Source organism: Anas acuta, chromosome 13 (genome assembly GCF_963932015.1).
Source record: "Anas acuta chromosome 13, bAnaAcu1.1, whole genome shotgun sequence".
Taxonomy (NCBI): domain Eukaryota; kingdom Metazoa; phylum Chordata; class Aves; order Anseriformes; family Anatidae; genus Anas; species Anas acuta.
In genome coordinates, this window is record NC_088991.1 from 5,906,566 (window position 1) to 5,927,067 (window position 20,502).

At 47.8% G+C, this 20,502-nt stretch overlaps 1 protein-coding gene across 2 annotated transcripts; it reads right to left on the minus strand.

Annotated features, from left to right (window-relative positions):
* Positions 1 to 8,413: 8,413 nt before the first annotated feature.
* On the minus strand, positions 8,414 to 20,378 carry LOC137863782 (uncharacterized). 2 transcript variants are annotated; one of them, XM_068697197.1, is made up of 10 exons: positions 17,738 to 20,378; positions 16,877 to 16,990; positions 14,333 to 16,018; positions 13,665 to 13,764; positions 12,871 to 13,019; positions 12,587 to 12,699; positions 10,948 to 11,037; positions 10,233 to 10,355; positions 9,610 to 9,790; positions 8,414 to 8,971 (listed from the first exon to the last, which is right to left on the minus strand). In XM_068697197.1, the coding sequence occupies exons 1-9, from the start codon at positions 17,796 to 17,798 to the stop codon at positions 9,620 to 9,622; spliced, it is 2,607 nt and encodes an 868-aa protein (XP_068553298.1). In that variant the 5' UTR covers positions 17,799 to 20,378; the 3' UTR covers positions 8,414 to 8,971; positions 9,610 to 9,619. The 2 variants fall into 2 exon arrangements, with proteins under 2 accessions (XP_068553298.1, XP_068553299.1); XM_068697198.1 differs by having other exon boundaries at positions 8,414 to 9,074.
* Positions 20,379 to 20,502: the final 124 nt, after the last annotated feature.

The window sequence follows — 20,502 nt, forward strand, 5'->3', positions numbered from 1 at the left end:
AACCCTGACAGAGGGCTTGCAGCAAGTAGTTGACCCCCTGTCCTTCTCCAGCATCCTCACAGCCACTCCCTGCTTGGACCAGGGGAGTTCCCAGCTGGTCTCAAGGTGTCCAGCAGCCACCTTGCAGAAAGCAGAGGCTGATGTGGGCCCGTGGTGAATGAAGACCAGGGGAGAGTCAGGGACGAGGGGAATTCTCTCTTAATAAAGACAAACCTCCACTAAGGAAACAATGAGCTAGGGCTCAAAGGCAAGAGGTTGGCTTCAAAACACTCAGATGTGCAATGCAGATTTGGAGTTTTTTTGTAATGTTTTCCCCTGCACCAGAGGTGGTGTCCAAGTGGCAGATCCCTGCCAGTTCCCTGCAGTTGTTCCTTCTCCTCCCTCTTGCTCTGGGCAGGGAGATTGCTCCCTTGGCACTGACACACCACCGCCTCTTACCACCCGAGGGACAAGCCCCTTTCCAGCTCTTCTTTACCACAGCTTTGCAGCATCTTTCTCTCCTGCTCGTGGCCTTCCCCCTCGAGCCACATCCCTCCGTGTGCCCGAGCTCCCTCCCAGCTCACCCGATGCCGCTCCACGACCTGAGCAGCCAAACCTGGTGGAGCTTTCAGGGCTGGATTCCTCCCACACTTCACTGCAAACATGTAAACACTGACTCCAGTCTTGACTGTGCTCAGCTTGCTTTGGCAAAGGGGTTGTTGTCCATCTGACCCTCCTCAAGATGCAGCCTGCTATTCAGCCTGCACTATTTAAGTCGCCATAAATAGCAGCTTTGGCTCTGGCTCCAGGTGTCAGAGGTTGTTTCACTCGAGCAGCTCCCCTGACTCCTGATTAAAAGTCCTTGGCACCCTTTCCTCGGGCCTGAACACAGCCTCCCCTTCACGCTGCAGCCTTCTGACCCTGCCAGCCCACCGGCACCCTGCGCGGGGGGCACTCGCTGTTGGGGCATTCCCAGCCTCCTGTGGCTTGCCAGCCCGTGCCAGCTTCTGCAAGCAGAATGAAGTCATGCCCTCCTCCCTGCACATACCCCGAGATGGCTAAACAAGCCTCGCACACCCTGTACCCTTCCCTCACACACCAGCACGTATCCTGCCCCCATGGCAGCCGTGTGAGCAGTCCGTGTGTCACCCCCTCTCCCCAGGACAGGGGTCTCCTGGGGCAGGACCCTCCCTTCTGCCCCGTGCTCCTCTCCGGCACCCCGTGCACCTCCTGGCATGGCTCAGCTGGAGCTGCACCCACGCTGGAAAACCAGCGGCACCAGGGCGAGGAAGCGTGGATCAGCTGGGAGGGGAGCAGGAAACAGGAGGCTGGGAGAGCCGAGCCGAAACCCTGAGGATTTCTGGGGAAGTTGTAAAAAACCATCATCCTCCCTGGCCCCAACCCAAAAAGGCACACAGCAAAGCCGCTGCTAAGTCCGTGCAATAAAATCCTGCTGCTTCACGGGGACAGTCGCCCCCGGTTCCTGTGCTCGCAGTATATCTGCATCCCAGCTGCGGGTGCTGCCACAGAATATTTAGCTTAAATGTACAGATAAAGGAAGGAGGTAACTACGTTAGACAAACGGGGAGAGGAGGCTGCTGCTAATGACTGGCTGCGAGTGTGGTGCAAAGAGCTGTTAACCTGCTGCAAGCTCCAGCACTTCAGATCACTGAATAAATGAAGTTAAGTGCCAGCTGAGGTCCACCACCATCCAGCAGAGGCTTAACTTCAAGCATGCGGTGAAGTCCCACAACACGGGGTTTCTCTCATGTCTTAATGCTTGAAAAAACTACTTGACCTTTCCAAGCAAAGGAAGTTTTCAACATGGGCTATAAATCTCTGGAACAACAACAACAACAAATGGGTCCCTTCTTGGCTTGTCACCTCTGTCATGTCCACATTAGACTCTCACCATACCGGTGGCACAGGACCGAGAGTGCCTGCAGCATTTCAGCTCACGGGAAGGATGTGTGGTTCCTCAGCTGCTGTCATCAGTGCAACAGACAGCCCAGGATTTGGTAAATCGAGGCAACGTTTTGCCAGTGGTTTTCTGGGACGTTATATGTGAACATTTTTTCTGTCGCAGTAGCAGCTCTTGCCTTGCACTGCTGCTATCTGGCAGGTAAATCAAGACTGGAATGTCTCAGCCCTTGAGAAAAGCACCTGACAGCATTGTAGTGGTGGGAAAATTCCTTAAAATAGGAACTGTTTTGCAACTTCAGTGCAATGGACAAATTGACAGTTTTGGTTATAAATGGGGCAAGATAAGAAAACCGCAGGGGCATGCTTTTTACAGATGGCAGACAAAGATGGCAAAAGTGTTGCAAAGATCCATGATGAAAGGCTCTTAACAAATTCCTCATTTATTTGGGTTGCTTTCCCCTCAAAACAACACTTAACCCTTCGAAATCCACCTGAGAGGTTCAGATCTCTGGGACAAGCTCATTGTGGAACTTAAGGCAGGACTAGACTTTAGGTTGTGTTTAGGTCCATACAGAAATGGTCTAGCCTGAAACCCACATGCCTAATGGTGGCTTGAGTTTGGAACATGAACTGAGTTTACCTCATACCAACTAGACGCCTCTTTCCATCTCATGGGGCATAAACCTACTGAAGACTTCAGTATTTCCTCTCCCAGTCACACTTTGGAGATGCCCAAAGTGCCTGCACCAGCTATAGAGGAATCAAAAAGTATCTATTTTCTCAAATACTACTTCATTTATGTGTCTATGCTGGGGAAACTTGCCCTGGCTTTGTTTCAGGGAGAAATTCAGTAGTATTTCATTGGAAACGATACTTCAGTGGAATTTCACTCAAAGCATGCAAAACCAAATGATTGCTTCTCATCAGACAAGAATGTAATCAATAAATGGCACTGTACTGTGAAAGTCATAAATGTAAAGACAAGGAAATTTCTATGTATTGGTTTTTATTGCTTTCTAAATAAGGAAGCAAACAAATGAAGTGACAGAAGAAAATACTTCACCAGACTCGGGGTTTATCCTGACAGTCATGTTCTCAGAAGCAGTCTGTTGACTCAGGAGAACTTAGGGTAAAGAGGTGTTTGCACCGTACCTGTTTTCCAGTATCACTTAAGGCACAACAGAAAGCAATGTTTTCAGCACAATATCCTGCACAATCTCTTCCGTCTTTGATGAGTTTGTGCTGGGAATAAGCGTGGTTATCTCTGCAGCAAACAAGGAAATACGTTGATTTCTCAGTGTTGTCCTGGTGCTGCTAAATATAGGAGCAGTGTTTCTTTACCAAAACAGATGGGGGAAAATCCCCGTTATATTATCATCATGATTAAGCTTTTCATGACTTGGGTTAATGCATCTGGTTGTCTACTCTGCCACTTTACCCAAACATAAAACTGAATTTCTCACTGTGCTCTGAGCAGCTACCATGACAAGTCAGCCTGGAAAATGGCTTTTAGTAAGCAACCCAGGTGACTGAGCCGCACCATGTCCCGACTCCATGCATGTACCCAGTCTTTGTTTCCCATAAATTTGGCACAAGGACTTGGCGAGCGGCAGCAACTGTTGTGTGGTTGTGTGCCCACAATTCTTCTCAGGGACTCAAAGCAAATTCCCCAAGCCTGGAGCACTCCTGCCAACATTTCTACACGGTTAGAGGGAAACAAATACACCGCCCTTAGATCAACAACGGGAGCTGTCAATTCCTTTATTCAGGCTCTCTAAACACAGGGTCCTTTCATTAAGGCCATTGCTAATGTTTAATGCCTCTCGCTGTGTTTTCCATTATGAGATGCTCTATATTGCTGAAGGCTCATTTCCACTTGGGAGCTGGCAATGAGCAACAAGGCCTTTGGTTTCCAGCTGAGCCAGGGGTACTGGATGTAAAGCGTGTCATGTTTGCCCCAGTGGAGAGATGGGTCTCTTCATTCTGCCCCACTTCTCACCCTAGTGTTTGCTCAGCAGTTAGCTGAGCCCTAGCAAAATGGTTTTCAAGGCCAGGACACCAGTTCTGGCAGCGAAGAGCAGCCCACGTGTATGTGTGTTGAGGCAAGAGGGGGAAAGAGATGCAGAGACAGGCACAGGAGTGGAAGTTTTAGGCAAGGAGCAGAAAGTCCGCCCATGTTTTATTAAAAGAAACATGGTGAAAAATATTTTTGCCAAACTGAAAGTCAGCTCACATCATCAAGGAAGCAAACTGCACTAAATGTCACTGGTGGTGAAGGGCATCACGTCTCTGTTCCAGCCCAGGTGCTGAAGCCTGATGAAGCCACCGTCCTCTGAGGGAGGTGGGGAGGACGCTGTGACCCATGAGTTGGTTCCTTCATTCCCGGAGCTGACCTGTGTACTAAGTTGTCCTGTCTGGTTTCAGTTCTGCTCAGTCCCCACTATTTTCCTTCCTTCTTCATCTTGTGGTTTTCCCTTTTTGTTTTTTCACCATTTGATCATCTCATGTTATCTCTCAAACATTTTTATGAACCAGGAAGAAGCATTTTAGTGGGGTGATAGGCCTGTGACTATGCATTTTATCAGGGAACATAATGAATATAGTTTCACATGGAGTAGCAGGAAAAAAATAACTCTCTTGGCTTTTGTTGTGCCCACGCACGCACCACTGTGTTACCTTTCCCCTAGAGAAGCGGTAGGGCTCATTGCCTCCATACACGGGATGAGTTGTACTGGTTCGGACAAAGCACTTCCAAAAAGCTCAGAAAGTCACCAAAACCTGCGGCATCACAGACAAGGCGAGCTCAAAGGATCCAAAAGGTTCAATGGATCCAGCAGCAGCTGTCGGAGGCCACTCTTCAGTTACAGAGCCCCTCAAAGCTACCTTGCTTCATGTCAGAAGAGGGGTGGACGCGGGGGCTTCAGCTTCCTTTTGGCCAACTCTTTGTCTTCTCGGGACTTGGAAGTGAGATGGAGCAGGTAACACGAGCAGTGGTTCTGGATGTCTGCAGAAACCCCACCTCAGCTCCTGTGGCCAAGGAGAGTGAAGCCCACATCTTGTGTCCCCACGTCCACTGGGACATTGCTGCCTGTGGGACTTGGTCTTTGGGCATTTGGCTGCTGTGTCCACTTGATCCTTACACCTCCACTTCTTCCTCCTCCACCTTTTCTGCTCCACAAAAGGCTCTTGCTTTAGCAATTTGGACTTGGTTTAATCTGTGGGTGAACACACCTGCTGGCAGCTGCAGGCAAGGAGGGCCCGGAGCAATTGCAGAGGGTGATAGGAAGGGGGACGGGGGCCGTGGCAGGCTCTGGGTCATGCAAGATCTGATAACCTGGTGTGGGAAGACACGGTCCTTCACAAGGCTGCATGCAGAAGGATACCAAAGGCAGTTATCAGGTTCAGGGGAATTTTGAGGAGATAAGATGAGCCTGGTCAGGGCAGAGGAGGCAGGTACTCACCCATTCCACAGAACAGTGCACCGAAAGGGAATTTGGGCACTTCCTGCTATTTTAGGGTGTAGTCTGCCTGCACAAGGTGATGGTGGAACCCGTAATGGCAACAAACTGGTTCATGCATCTGCCAGGACTTCAGCAAAAAGGAGCACGAATGCTGGGAGTGAACCCGCGACAGGTCACGGGGAAGGCTGCTGGGCTGCTGGTGGGTGCTGAGGAATTTATTGGGGCTGCTGAGCCCTGGCCAGGTGCAGGGGCCATGCTGAACTGGCTGTGCAGGACGGAGTTCCCCATCCTGCCCCCCAGCACCACCCCTGGCACGGTCTTGCTCCATCCAGCCCAGGGGGCTGGGAAGCTGAAGCCCCATGGCCGTGCTGCTGTCGGATCCCGTGAGCACCAGGATGGGAACTGGGGTAGAAGGCTGGATGCTGGCTGGCTTCGTGTCCCTTCACAGCCCACCAACACCTGCTGGATCTGAATGAGGAACCTACACTGAAGGAGCTGAAGGCACAGGACCTCCATTGGAGGTCACGGACCAACAGCCTGGAGCCACCAAGCTGACCACCAGCCCTCAGGTGTATGGTTGGCTATCTCCTGAGTCCCTTTGGCAGCGAGATGCCAGCACCCATGTGAACAGAGCAGGGAAATACACCGATGTGATAAACTCGCAGGTCCCTGCCCCAAAACGCTGCTGCTGCAGAGCCTCAGCCCCAGGTCTGACAGCGCAGTGCATAAGAAGGAGGTGAAAGTGTTGGTGCCATCAGAAACATTTCCAGCTGGGACAGACGGGAGGAATATCAGGGTCACAGCTAGAAGTGAGTCCAGTTGGTTCTTTCTCTGACTCCAGAAGCCCAGTTTCCAGATGGCTGTTTTTTCCCCACAAGATTTTTCACACAGCCGGTTGCTGCTGTCACCCAGCTATCTGTTCTGCCTTCTCCTGAGCCTTGGCACCAAGCTGCTCCATAAATTCATTACTGCAGCTGGCACGAACGCTGGGGATGCCCAGATGGCTCTAGACCATCAGAGGTTGTCCTGTTCTTGGCTGGGCAGCACAACACACACAGCCATCACAGACAGAAATCCAAGCTGGAGCAGCTGAAGACCTGGCCTGGGTTTTGAAATATGCTGTTTCTTTGTTGTCCTTAGTATTTCTCCAAAAAGAGACAAACCAGATTATCTAGTCATTTTGTAGTAATAACCCCAGGCACTTGATGTTATAGGGCGGAGTACCAGGAAGAATGCAGCAAGGTGAGTAGGACATAAAATCGTTGCGAGGGGTGTTTTCAGACAGTGCCTCAGTAATGCCAAGGAGACCTGAGGGTTTTGATGTGACTGATTATCACCCGATAAGGAGGACTTTCCTTCTGCCTTTTCTCCCAGCTGATGTCTCATCCCAGGCTGTAGGAAGACGTTGACTTTTGTATATGAAGAGCAAGAGCCAAACAGATGAGGACCGTGTCCCTACAGAGCTCCCAGTCCTGGTGTTTCCTTAAGCTGGAGGCTGTCAGGACATTCCAGGCTCTGCCCATGTGTGAAGCCTTCTGGTCGGCTGGTTTCACTCAAGAGGTGGTTGTGATGCCACCCTTCCTCCCTGAACCGCTGCAGTATCAGGTCCACCCACTATACCAACACGCACCCTCATGAAGATGCCATTGAGTCAGTTCCTGTCCCTATGGCACAGCTCTATTCTCAGAAGGGTGAGCTGTTTTCTTCCTGCGACAGGAAAATGCCCTTCTTTATTTTCCATTCTTTTTTATTTTCCATTGACATGGATGTCTGGACTGCACAAAGGGCAAAATCAAGGAGGGACAGCCCTTCTTCCTGGGTTGCTTCCAACCCCAGTGGGATTAAAGCGTTGGCTATTTCACAAAGAGGTCCATTCATCAGGTTATTTTGTCTCCCAGACAGACCTTTCAGGCCTAAAGCCTTCAGAGTCATTGACAATGAAACCAAAATTGGCCCTTCTCAGAAATCTCTTGATTTCCTTCTTTGATGGAGGTTTGGGGGCCCCAAATCCCTTCCTATCCCTCGTCTGTCATGCAGCAAAGCACCAATCCTTCCCATCGAGCAGGATGGGAGAGGAACAGCACCAGAAGGGCACACTTAAAATCTCCTCTGAAGAGGGCTGGGCAACAACGTTTGACTCAAACCTACATTTTTAGCAATGCAAAGTATTTTACAAATTCTTGTAATTCTTCAATTCAAATTCTTCATCTCAGCATGGATTTGATCTATGATTTTTCAGCAAATTTTTGAGAGAGACCAAATCGTTCTGATGGGAGTATTTTGGATTTGCTTCTTGTAACAGAGGCCTTTTTTCTCTCTCTACTTTTCTTTAAAAATGTTCTGCTTCACCTTGAATGCTGGGAAAACTGGAAATATTACAAATTATTTTGCCTTGATTTAACCGAAACATTCCGTCTAAGTCTCCTCCTCCCTAAGTACTGGCATCAACAATTCCTGTAAGAAACAGGCACCACAGATATAGACTGAAGGAGGAAAAAATGGATCCAGGCAAGGCATCTTGTGAAGAATTCAACTCCTTAAACTGCTCTTAATCTCTGGCACACTAAAATCATAGAATGTTTTGGGAGGGGGGGACCTTAAAGATCACCTAACTTGGTCTGAAGGTACCATTACATGCAGCACAGGGCAGCAGCATCCATAGCATATTTAAGACAGGGCTGTTTTCCAAGGCAAAAGGCTTTGTAATGCTCCTTTCCAGATTAATACTCCTTAGCATACACCCTCAGATCTTGGTGGAAAATTTTTTTAAAAGTTGGTTTAGGAAAGGAACCAAATTCAGCCTTGGTGTTTATGAACTCATTAGCACTTCTCAGCAAGGAAGGTGGCACCAGGGGGTTGATGTTAGGTATTATTCTCCCTTTCCCTCTTCTCTCCCCCCCTAGAAAATGCTGCAATTTCATTCACTTGTAAGATCATTTGTGCATGGTTAAGAAACCCCAAAATGCTGAAATCCATAAAACCATGACCTGCAAAGTTCTTCCCATGTTCTTGCCACAGTTGGTAGCACAGTCCTGTGTGACATATGACAGTTTATTGAAAATATTTTATTGATTTCTGTAAGTCAGTTTTAATAAACACCAAAGAGATACAGTAAGTGGACTGGCAAAATGAGTTCACAAACTCAATTATCTGACATTTTCTTTCTCTGCAGGAAGAGAGCCAGTTCTGTAAAGAACAAGCTGAGAAGGCACGGTTTTGCCACAGTTCACAGAGTTTTAGCTTCTCTGACTGCACAGCATTTATGCTCAAGTTCCAATAGCACTTCAGGTGAAATCAATAAGATTATTCATTGGTTTCAGCTGCAGTTTGATCAGCACCTTGCACCTGAGTCAGGTAAGAGTAATATCAACAGTTTTCAGAGGTTAAACAAGCCACTAACTGCATGGCCAGGCAGATTTTGCCAAAGAAAACTCTTCGTGTTGTTTTGAAACTTCCTGTTACTTCCTCCAGGTCAGTTACCACTCTTGTACAAAGTCTGCACTCTGGAGGAAATGTACTGTGAAGTATGTTCAGTTATGCTAAAAGGCAACAGACCAGCTTCTAGCATCTTCAAACGCAGTGCATACGGTTCTTCTGAACTTCATACTCTGCAGAAGATAAAACGAGAAGGGAGGATCTTCCATAATGCTCCAGCACTTCTAAGGAGACACTATTGGAGTCATCAAAATGGTAATCCCGCCCTCACACTGACTGTGAAATACAGAAAATGGCACCTCAGATAACAGCACTTGTGGTTAGTGTTGGTCTCCGTGACCTCTACCCGGAGAAGATACACCAAAGACAGCCCCAGCTCCCAAGGCTTCATCTATTTTTAAGAAGTTCCCTGTATGCACCAACACGTGACCTGAATACACCTTCCCTTCTCCCTCACGCATTTCTAGTTCCATGCAGTGTTTATTCCCTAACGTATAATTGTGCAGTACTTCAAGAAATTCTCTGCCCCAATCAGAAGGCCTTAACTCCTAGTGAAAAGAAAAAAAAAGCTCCATTACTTTGGGGCCAGTCACTGATGTAACGCTTTGTCATGCCAGTGAAAGCTGGCAGTTTCCATAAGTGAAAATTTTACTTCTACAAACTGAGCGAATGTAGTTTATAAGACAGCTCCGTGCTGCACCCAAAGGTGAACAAGTCACCCCCGCAGCTGGGAAACCTCTCCCATTCCCCAGTTTCACCTCTACACCATTTTCCAGCAAACACCTCCCTCGTGAGCATGCAGCTGCTTGACCTGCATGGAGTCAGAGACGAGTGTGGTTCCCATCAGCGGAGTGCACCGGGGCAGCCGTGCCCACCCCATTTCGCACAGCGTGGCTGTGGTTTGGGTGTTCTTCCTGGCTTTTTGGGGTCCCGGTACCACTGCCAGGAACCGGTGAGTGTTTCTTCTGCACCTGCTCCAGTATCTGCAGCACCTGGAATTAGCAAACACAGCTGTAAGCAGGTTACTAATTTATTCTCCAGGTATTTAAATATGCCCTGTTCTTTTTCAAGCTGCTTGTTTGGGTGTATCTTTGGGGTTACACTGCTTATTCAAAGGTCTTGGGGATAGGTGTAAAGGGAGAGCCTGCTGCACAGAGACCTTGGATCTCAGAGCTCTTTCCCTGAATGAATCAGTCTGACATTGCATGGAAGATGTTCTCCAAGCACAGAGAGGTGCAGTGATGGTAGCAGGACCAGGACACAGGCAACGTGGAGCTCTGTTTTTCTGCTCTTTCATACCAGATTATGATAACTCCTCGTGCTATCACAGATTTCTTTATGGAACCAGGGAACTCCCAGTCTGAAACCCACTTAATGGAGATGTGCAAAGCAGAGAGAAAAAGAGAGCAGAAATCAGATCAGGATTAATTTTACCTGAGACTTGGGGATGATACCAACTCTGAAGAATCCTATATTTCCACTGTCAATTTTGGTACAGTCCACAACAGTAGAGGCAATATTCTCTGGAGAAGGACCATCACAAAGAACTGCATCCACCTGAAGGGCAGCAAAATTTCACAGCAAGCTCAGGCACATAGGCTGAGAGATAGCAGCTTCCCCCTCTCAACATCTCAACAGCAGGCAGCTGTTAAAGTCAGCTCTGATCCTTCCTGTTTGAATGGCCATGACTATTGTACTTCCAGAACTTACAAAAGGCCTAAAAGCCAGAAATGTTTTAAAGCTCTGGTGCCAGTTTTAGACCAGCTTCAGCTTTAGATCGGAATCTCCAACGGTAGCTGGAGTCCTGACGCATTCAGGCATCAGTTGTTTTATTGCTTGTACACAAAGAAGCGTCTTTTTTTATTGCTCATAACATCCTGTGTTGGAAGATGAACTAACTCACGTTGCCAAGCCCTAACTATGCTGTAGCAAATAGAAGCATTTTGGTTTTCCATAAAAGTTTCTAATTTTATGCTGTTCTTTCAGTCTAGCACCAACATGAGTGACAACGACATCTTTTTAATTACACGCTCTCCCATATTCTTGGTATCATCTGTTGACTTGCCTACTGGGAACAGAATGAGTGTGTTCCCACGTCCCTGTATCTTTGGGGACCTACTGGGCTGAAAATACGCAAAGGCTCCATTACCTTATCTCCCAGCTTGGCGTACACTTGGTTGTGGTGTGTTGTGTCTGCCTCTCCTGTCGGGTTAGCTGACGTGACCACAATGGGGCCAACCTAGTGGCAGGAAGATGGAAACAAGAGCCCTGAGCATGTTTTGTGGTACAAAACAGAGGAGCTGAAATGTGAAGTTCCCTGGCGAATCCCCGTGACTCTATAAAGAGCTCAGTGTGACTCTCCCAGGTAAACACCCCTTCTGCGTAGGCAACTAAAGTTGGAAGAGACAAATCCCTCCAAAACTGCGTGAGTGACTAAGACCCTCCTGATTTGGGGTTTCCTGATGTTGAATCAGGAAAGAACATTTTATTTTCAAGCAATAGCAATCGCCTAAAAGGTACAATCCCTGTCCTAGAAATGCAGCAGGGAGCAGAACAAGCAGGGTGCCACAGTTTCTCTGGCAAAGCCCAGGAATACAGTGATTAACCATGGATTTGAGCTGTGCAAGGGACGGCGATTCCTTCATTCAAGGTGAATTTACTAGCAGGGTTATGGGGCTGTATCCACTCTTCTTTGTAATACACCTCCTATAGCTCCTGCAGGTGGGAATAGCAGACCATCAATGCAATTCCTTCCACCCAGAGCACAGTTGCCACTGGCCAAGCCAGAGATCAGCATTTTAAAGGCAAGACTGTGGAAGAAAACTGCCTCTCAGCACACCAGGCAGCAGCATCAATATGCTCTCATCCAGAGCTGTGTCAAGGTAGCCTGGGGGCAGCGCTCAGCACTGCAGCAGAAAGTTTCCTACCGTGCTTTCTCTGCAGGTTTTATGCCAGTAGGTTGCAGCTGATCGTGCATTCGCTTGCTGCTGCTGCTGCCAAGAAGAGGTCATGCAGCACGCTGCAGAAGCAGCTTTCTCCCAGGCAGGGATCAGAGACCCATACGGACAAGCCAGCATCTGTCCCACAGCACTGTAATAACCTTGAAGCTACAGCAGGATAGGACAGGCTCTAATCCCACGTGTCTGGGCACCTGAAATGTTGATGTGCTCACCCCAGCATTATAGCAACACACAGACATGTTCTCCCAGGTAGTTAGCCCAGCAGCTTCTGCCTGGGTAAAGTCATGAAGCAGGGATGCTCAGAACATAGTCCAGGCTGTAACTGATGTTGTTCTACGTTTGGGACCCTCCCAAGTTATTCTGGCTTCAAACAAGCCTGTGCTTGCAACAAAAATGTTCAAGGCAGGAAATCAGACAATGTGTCTGTTAATTATATCTCTTCTGGCATCCTGATCTGGTGGTCTGTTTTCTTGCTTTTAGCCTCTCTTCTGCAGTAAAATCAGCTACCAGCTGTCTGCATAACTCATCCCTTCTTCCTTAATGATATTTTTCTTGTGGGAGTTACTCAGTATAGCTCTCTTCACTTCCCAGAAACCACTCTGAACATGCTATCATCCTCACTGCTCTGAGAAAAAAAGGTGAAGAGAGGTGATGTGCCAACACCCAGCAGGAGAGTGAGCTGAGTGCTGCAGTCCCTCTGTCCTTGACCCCTGCAGCAGCCCAGAAGAGCTGGGTGCTGGTGGCTGACCCCACGTCTGCTCCCTGTGCATTCAAAGGGCAGCCCCCACTTGCCAGCGGTGCTGGGATGAGTGCGCCCTGACCACTCACCAGGTCGATGAGGTGTGTGGTGACGGAGCAGTCGGGGATGCGGATGGCGATGCTCTGAGGGGTACCGACATATTTAGCAGAGTCCTTCATCCCCAGGAAGTCCACCCATGCACCTGCACAAGGAAGAGTGGCACAGCACTTACAGATGTACGTCCGTCCTCACGCGATGGTCTTACCACAGGTATTGCCACCGAGCTCGTGGCATTGCAGGAAAGCATGACTTGAAGTTGGAGTTCCAAAGCCAGTGCTCTCCAGAGAGCTTGAAACTAACAGCTTTTCCTCACCTCTGGGAACCACCAAGCTAATAGGAGATGGCCAGGCAGCTTCCATGAAGTCCCAGAGGAGGGGGCTGAACAAATGCTTTGCAGGTTCCAGTTGCTTCAGGCTAGAAATCCAGAGGGACATGGGGCGCTCCTGAGCCTGGCGTTTGGAGCTGGAAAGGGGGCAAGAAAAATGAGTTTGGAAGTAAGCTACACTTTATTTTCAAGCTCAAAAAGAAATTGTGTTGGAGACGCCTAGAGTTAGACAAAGGGTGTGGGCTCTGCTACAGGTGAGCCATCTGTAATAAAAGTAGGATGGTTCAATAGTTGACCCGAAAGGAAGGGATGTGAATGACTGCTCCTGATCATAAATTACAAATCACGGTCTTAGCTTCTTGTGTTGTAATGGGTAAAAGACCCAGTTGCCTAAGTTCTGAGGGGTCCCAGCTGCTTAAAAATGTACAACTAGAGACATTTGTTAAATAAAAGAGGGATTTTGGTTGTGACAACATGTATCTACAAATATAGAGAAGGGGTGCCCCGTTTTGACATTTCTTGGTCTTTGAGTTTCCTTGTGATATCCGGCTCTATCCCCTGTCCCATTAGTTTGTTGTAAGAAAATTCCAGCTCAACTGTTTCCATTTCTCATTTGGATCTTCTCCCCAAGCTTATCACCTTACTGTTCCTAGGAAGGCTAAGCTATGTGTCTCCTGGCTCTGGGGGGCTGCTGTAGCCAGGACTCTATCAGCTGTGTGTCCTCGTGGCCTCCTCAGACTAGCCAGGGAAACCTTCAGTGGGGCAGCGAGACAAACACTTACCGGTGAGCTTTCTCCACAGCATCAGGCCGATTACAGGCTGCCACAAGCACATATACAGTATCTGTGGGGATGCCACAAGTCCCTCCGCTCTTCAGGATATCTGTTGACATGTGAACAGGGCAGAATCCCTTCAGTGACTAGAACTGAGGGGCTGTAATTCACGGAAGAGCTGTCACAGACAAAACAGCCAATTCAGTGCTCTCGTATCTCCTTTTTCCCAACTAACACAGTATTCCCTCTGACAGTGCATTTTCTAGCATTCATCCAAGAAGAGGTCTGGTATTTAGGGGAGATCTGAGCCACGTTCATTTGGGCCAGAAGTCATTCAGCCCTGTGGGAATAGCAAGCACCTTGCTTTCTCTGTACAAAACTGTCTGTCAGCACTAGCCTGGAGGATTTGTGTACCACATATTGGATGAGCAGACAAGGATATGATACAAGACAGACAGCAGCAAAATCACTGCTAAACTGAGGAACCGCTTCTATTTCCCACACAGTGTGTTCAGCTCCAAAAGACGTTTGTAACCTGGCCCACTTGGTCAAAATGCAATCAGGTTATTGTGATCTCCACATCTGGCTTGGAAAAACATCCTTTCAATACTGTTCTGCTACAACATCTCCCAGAATTACCCCTCCACCCCGCATTATCCCCTATACATTTCCCTTACCTGCAATTCTCTTGACTGAGGAAGCTTTCCTGGCAGGCAGGTGAAGGCACTTGGTCATTCCTCCCCCCACACCACTGAGCTGCACGAGGGGCCTACCCATCGGTAAGCAGGAGCCCTCAAAGACGCTGCTGCAAAGCGCGGAGAGGAAGCAGTAAAAGCTGACCAGCCCAAAGATGACGGTAGCAGCAATGTCATAGCCGACTGGAAGAGCACCCACGGCATCCAGCAGGAAGCTGACAGCAATGAGCAAGAAGGTGAGGGAGTAAAAGAACCAGGTGATGTTTAAGAACAGCGTGCAGAAGACAATGAAGCCATTGAAAAGCATGAAGGCAATGATGCCTACTGCTGTGTGGAAGCTTCTGGTCGTGCCGTAGAGGCCACCGTACCTTGCCAAGCCCCAGATGATCCACATGACGGCATAGAGAATGAAGGCACTGCTCTCCAGGGTTTTACCCCGGGCAAAGGCCACTGAGCCGCCTAGAAACTTAAGGATCCCACCAGCTACCACCACCCACGGGATTACAACAGTAGCGAGCGGAGCCTGTGGGTCCCCTGTCACTGTAATAGCAAAAGAAGCAAGGACGCTGCACGCATAGCCAAGGACTTCTGCATCGGCGTACTTGGAGTACCCGAGGTAGGGAGCGTGAAGGTCTGCCCCTTCACGAAGCTTCAGGAAACTGCTGCGAGCCAGCAGGGCCTTCACAACACCCTGCCCTGTTGGGATTTTGGTGCTGGCTTTCACGTTGTACAGGTGAATCAGAGCCATCACGGCTGAGGCCACAAAGATGGCCACATCCACACCTTGGGGTCCGCCTTCGAAAAACCCCTTGGGACGGCAAGCTAATGCAATGCAGTAGGCCACATAAAACAGCAAGTACAGGCCATCCGCCAGGCTCTTAAGAGTGAGGAAAAGGGCCAAGACAGCAAAAAGAATTGAAAAAAACACGAGGAATGGGGTAGGGAAGGACGGTTCCTCTGTTTGCCAGACTGGGTACAGAAGGCAATAGCCTCCTGCAAATTTCAGGATGGAAGTGAAACCGAAGAAGGTAGCCATCAGTACATCCATTGCACGGTATGACAAAATGCAGACTCCAATCTGGTAGACCCCAGCTGCCCACAGCCAGGGCACTTGTCCAATAAAAAGTTTGCTAGTGACGCCCAGGAGCCTGCAGCCAAAGACACTGGCAGACAGCAGGTTCAGGATCACACCGAAAACCGCAAAATGATTCACGCTACCACTGGTGGGCTGGAGCTGCTCGTGGGCCTTATTCTTGGCCAGATCTGTGCCAGGGAGGGCAATTTTCTCTTTGGAGAGGAAATAAACAATCCTTCCCAGAGCAAAATAGCCGCCAACCAAGCAGACAATCATATAATTGCAAGCCACGGCAGAGGAACCAAAAGACGTGCTGTAGTGCATGGCAACTTCATGAGCACTGGCGAGCGAGACAGCAGAAGCAATCAGAGCTAGGATGACCTCTCTGCTAAGGAAGCCCACCACGGCGACAATGAGTAGTGCCAAAGTAAAGGTGACCAGGCCAGGCACCAAGGCATTGCGGAAATCACCGGTGTCATTCAAAACTCCTTGCCCTTCCAGGATGAAGACCACGCCGTAGCCGCACCAGAACACTGAGATGGTCAGGCAGAGGGACAAGAACAGGGACGCATCTCTTTGGCTTCTCCGAATCCCTACGAAACAAAGGGGAATACAGGCAGAACTGTGATTTTGACAGAGTTATGGAAAGCCACCCTTATGATAGGCAGCTGTGCTACAGCAAGCACATGGTGTCTTGGAACCATGATTACAACACAAGCATGTGGCTGCACAGGTCCTGCGTGATTTCAGACAGAGCTAAAATGAGCTTGGGTCAGTCCGCACGGTGCCCCATTACGCAGTGTAGACATGACTATAAAGACTCCCTCAGAACTGTGTGAACTCACAAGTATTTGTGCCTCTCCCAGGCTGTCTGATTTGTAGTGGAAAAAATACCAGCTTCCAACCTGGGATTTTCATGTTCTCACTGCTCCAAGTCACAAAAGGAGAAATAATTCAGCATTCATTCTAAAGAGCATGGACTTTGTTATAATAAGAGATTTTCCCTCTTAGCCTCACATATTGACAAGCCATTTCAAACCATGGATGCCTAAACTGATTTAAGAAAGCTTGGGGACAGTTTTTAGAGAAATTCACTCTCATTTAGCATATATTCACTCTCTTATATACAGAGAGAGTATATTTAAAAAATAAAATGTTATAAAAAATAAAATGTTATAAAAAATAAAAATGTTAAAACTCTCAAAGATTGTGATGGAGCATTTGTTCAAAACTAACATTTATTTCTTTGGTTACTTATACAGGAAAAATGTGATGTGCTGGTTGAAAAAAATGATTGTGAAAAATGTGTGTGTGTTGATTCCCCAAGCAGAATGGATCAGTGGTCTGGCAAAGCTGACACAGTTCATATAAACCTGTTGGCAAGGCAGACCAAATACTTGTGAAGCTATAGGAGGGGGAGGCCTTGAAGCTGGCCACCCTCCGAGTCTTACCTGCATACGCCAAAAGTGACGATAAAATCAACAGAAGGACTCCTAAAGCTGTGCTGGGGATCACGGGGGCTGCTCTGGGTATACTGTAGAAATGCACTGCCAGCAAGAGTGATCCTGTGTGTGACAAGGGAGGGGGAAAAAGAGAAAGAGCTTGTAAACTCTGGCCCCTAAAAAACAGGAGAGAACCAGAGTGACAAGAGCAGGGAAAAGAGAAAAAAAAAAAACAGTGCAAGATCTGCAAATAATGAGATCTAGAGGGAGGGTGTTGTAACTTGGTTTGTGTCACCTCTTTCTGGGTGCCCAGTTTTAAGAAACTTGAACTTATTTGTGTTTGAAAGTGCTCCGCCGTTGTTGGATAAAGGTAAAAAATGGATCTCAGATTCCAGTTATACAAAAGGCAGACAGACAAGCACACACACTCTGAAGACAATCCCATAAGCCTTGTAACTACAGAAAACTAGCCTAAAACTGAAAAGCAGCAGCACTCAGAAAGATGAAGTGCAAAGGAGGAAAAGAAAGGGAGTGAACACAGAAAACAGAGCAGCAGGGAAGACAGAGAGAGAAAAGGAAGAGAGGAAAATGCATCCAAATAAAAATCATTTATGAAAATGACTATCAAAAAGTTTTGATTTGCTTCCCACTCGAGATGGATTGGGTACAAGAATTCAGGCCAGCATTTTAAAGCCAAGACAAATATTTTGTTGGCTGCTGAACCAGGCAGAGGGATCTCCGGATCTAAAAGTTTTACCCAAGCGGAGAAGATTCGGAACAAACAGACGTTTTAGCCCCTTCAAAAAGGGGGTTGTCCATGAAAGCTAGTCCCAACCCCATCCTCCCATGCCAAGAAGACTCGATCCCTACCTGCGGAAATGCCCAAGAGCCCTATGGAGTAATGCAGTGACTCAGCTTTTCTGACTGCCATCGCAGAGTCCGCTGAAGACCCAGATGCGGGCTGAAATGCTGCCTCTCTTTCCTCCCTAGCTCTTTATAACCAAACCAACTTCACTGGCCTGTGTTCCTCCCTGCTCTCCACCCCTTTTCCCTACAAACATCTTCTGTTAGTGTGCCTTTCTGCATGCGGGAGGAAATGCAAATGAGTTGCTTGCTGCAATAAATTTCAGTCTGTGAGTCAGAATGGGCTGCTGGTAGCTCCCTCCAGGGGCCTGTTAATTTTACTGTTGATTAACCCTTGTTAAAAAAGACACTTGAAAAATAACGCTGATGGTTTATTACTATTACTGCCTTTTTGCTATTGCCAGTACGGAAATTACACTGGTTAAAATTAAGGGTTTTTTAAAGAATCCATCTTGCTGGAGCAAACAAGTTCTTTGCAAGCCCAGGAGCTCCCCGGGGACCAGTTATTTCTCCTCACACCAGCCGTGGTCCTGCTGTTTGTCCCTGTCACAGCTATGAATGCCTGGCACCACCGTCCTGTGCTGGGCAAGCCCGGGGCATATTCAGTGCCATTCCCTTAAAGGTGACTTTTGTCCGTGTGCCGCTCCATGTCTATCTAATCCAGCCTCTCTGCGCACACTCCCAGGGAACTCCTCCTAATTCCTGAGTGGCTTTCGTGAGTGAGGAGTGTGAGCTTAAAATCTGGAAGAGTCTTGCTGGCTTTCCAGGAGAACTGTGCAGGCGGTGAAGTGAGTACCAGTCATTCCCACAATCGCTGCTGTATCCCCAGGGTGATATAAAGGACCCATGAGAATACGTGATCAGGCCATAAAAGTCTTTACCCATGAAGGAGGCCACAGAAAGCAGTGGACAGTGGCTACAGTTGTGATGATATCATGTCAGTCACACATCATGTGGGAATCTAGAACAGTCCCAGACTGGATCCACAGCTGATGCCAAAAGATGCTGCTCCTCCTGCTTGCTGAGCCACGTGGACTGGGGTGCTTTGCTTCCCCTGAACACCTGGATCCCTGCATTGGCTCCCAAACCTTCGTGGTTTCTTCTCTGCTTTGGAGGATAACCTTTAAGAAGGGCTTTGGGGAAAAGGGTTCCTTCACACTCATCTTTGTTAGAATATTAACACAGATTAAAGCATGGTATTGAGGTGTGGAGGTACTCCCATGCAGAATGGAAAAAACTCAGCCGAAAAGTATAAACTATCAAGAATACATCTGTTGCAGATTGATCTTTAGGCTCAGTATGTCTGTTGAGATAGACCTGGTCACATGAGGAAGCACTGGAACAACCCTGTTTTGCCTGGTTACACCTAAACAATGAATTCAGTGAGGGGAACCAACACAGTCGGTTTGTAACATGCAGAGCTCTGTGATGTGGTTTGCAGGAAAATGTAAGTTTGTTTAAATATCAGCCTTTAGCTATCTTTGTTCCATCAGTGATGGGACTGGTCTCTAACCAGCTGAAGGAGGAAGAAACTATTCGGCTACTGAACTATGTTCAAGTCGCAGCATGATTCAGCTATTTTTTCAAGTAAGAGGAAACGATGCATTCCTAAATCACATTCAGAATACCTCAGATATGAAACCAAACAGCAGGGAAAAGGCTTTGGGGATTTTCTCCACGTATCTCATAGTTTAATTCCCATTCTGGATAATAAAAGTCCTTTCTCCACCCACCAAACAGGTGGTTTTTGTTCCTGTTTGTATAGTCAGCAGCTGTGAGTACGTGGTACCTGATTTTTTAATCAGCTTTTTAATCAGTTTTAAGAGATGCATGCAATAAATGAAGTCACACATACTAGAAAAGAGTACCTTCCTCATGCTTGCTACGACTCAGGAACTTGCCAAAACACTTTCATTATACACAGGCTATATTTCATGTCTCTTCCAAATATGACAGACCTGAGAATTTTTTTTATAAATTATCCCTGAAAAACTTCCTTCCCCCAAGTTGCTTCAATTCTGTTGTTCTCTAAAGAATGGCAAGATAGCCTTAAGAGGCTATATTTATTGCAACAGTGCAAAGCTGAAAGAAAACGGTTCATAATCTTCTCAGGTACGAGCATATCAAGGACAAGGGAAGATGGGTTTCCACATGAGCAAGGGAAATTCCCCATCGCATGCTGTGAATCTTGCAGGCAGGTATCCCTATCGAGGTCAGGGGTCTGCCAGCTCTTGCAACCATTTTCCTGGTAAATGATATTGTCACGTTCTTAGAGAGATGGTGTTGTCAATGAAGAATCACATTATTCATTTTTAACTCAGGACCTGAAGGCCAGGAAACAAACTGGGCACAAAGCTGCTGCTTTTCAAAGATGGGGCGGGAGGCTGAGCACGTTTAAAGTCAGAAAATGAAACCTTGCTGTTAAAATACAGAGGCTGCTGGTACAATGTAGGGTATAAAAATGGAGCACAGAGAGGAACTGCACTGGCTCAAATACGTGCTGTGGGCTGGCTCCCTGTGATACCATCTTATGCACAAGAATTTGCTGCTTTAGTCTGAAATAGAATGGAAAATAGACAGCTGAGAAGGAAAAACACAGCTGCTCTGTTGTACAGGTCGCGTCGGCTGGGGATGATTTGGAGACAACGTGCTGGGAAGGAGGTCTGCAAGGGAGCAGTCAATTGAGGAAACAAATAATATTTACATGCCCTGCCCGTGGCACTGGAAATAAAACCTCCTTGCCAGTAAGAAATTCAGCCCAACCCTCCTGG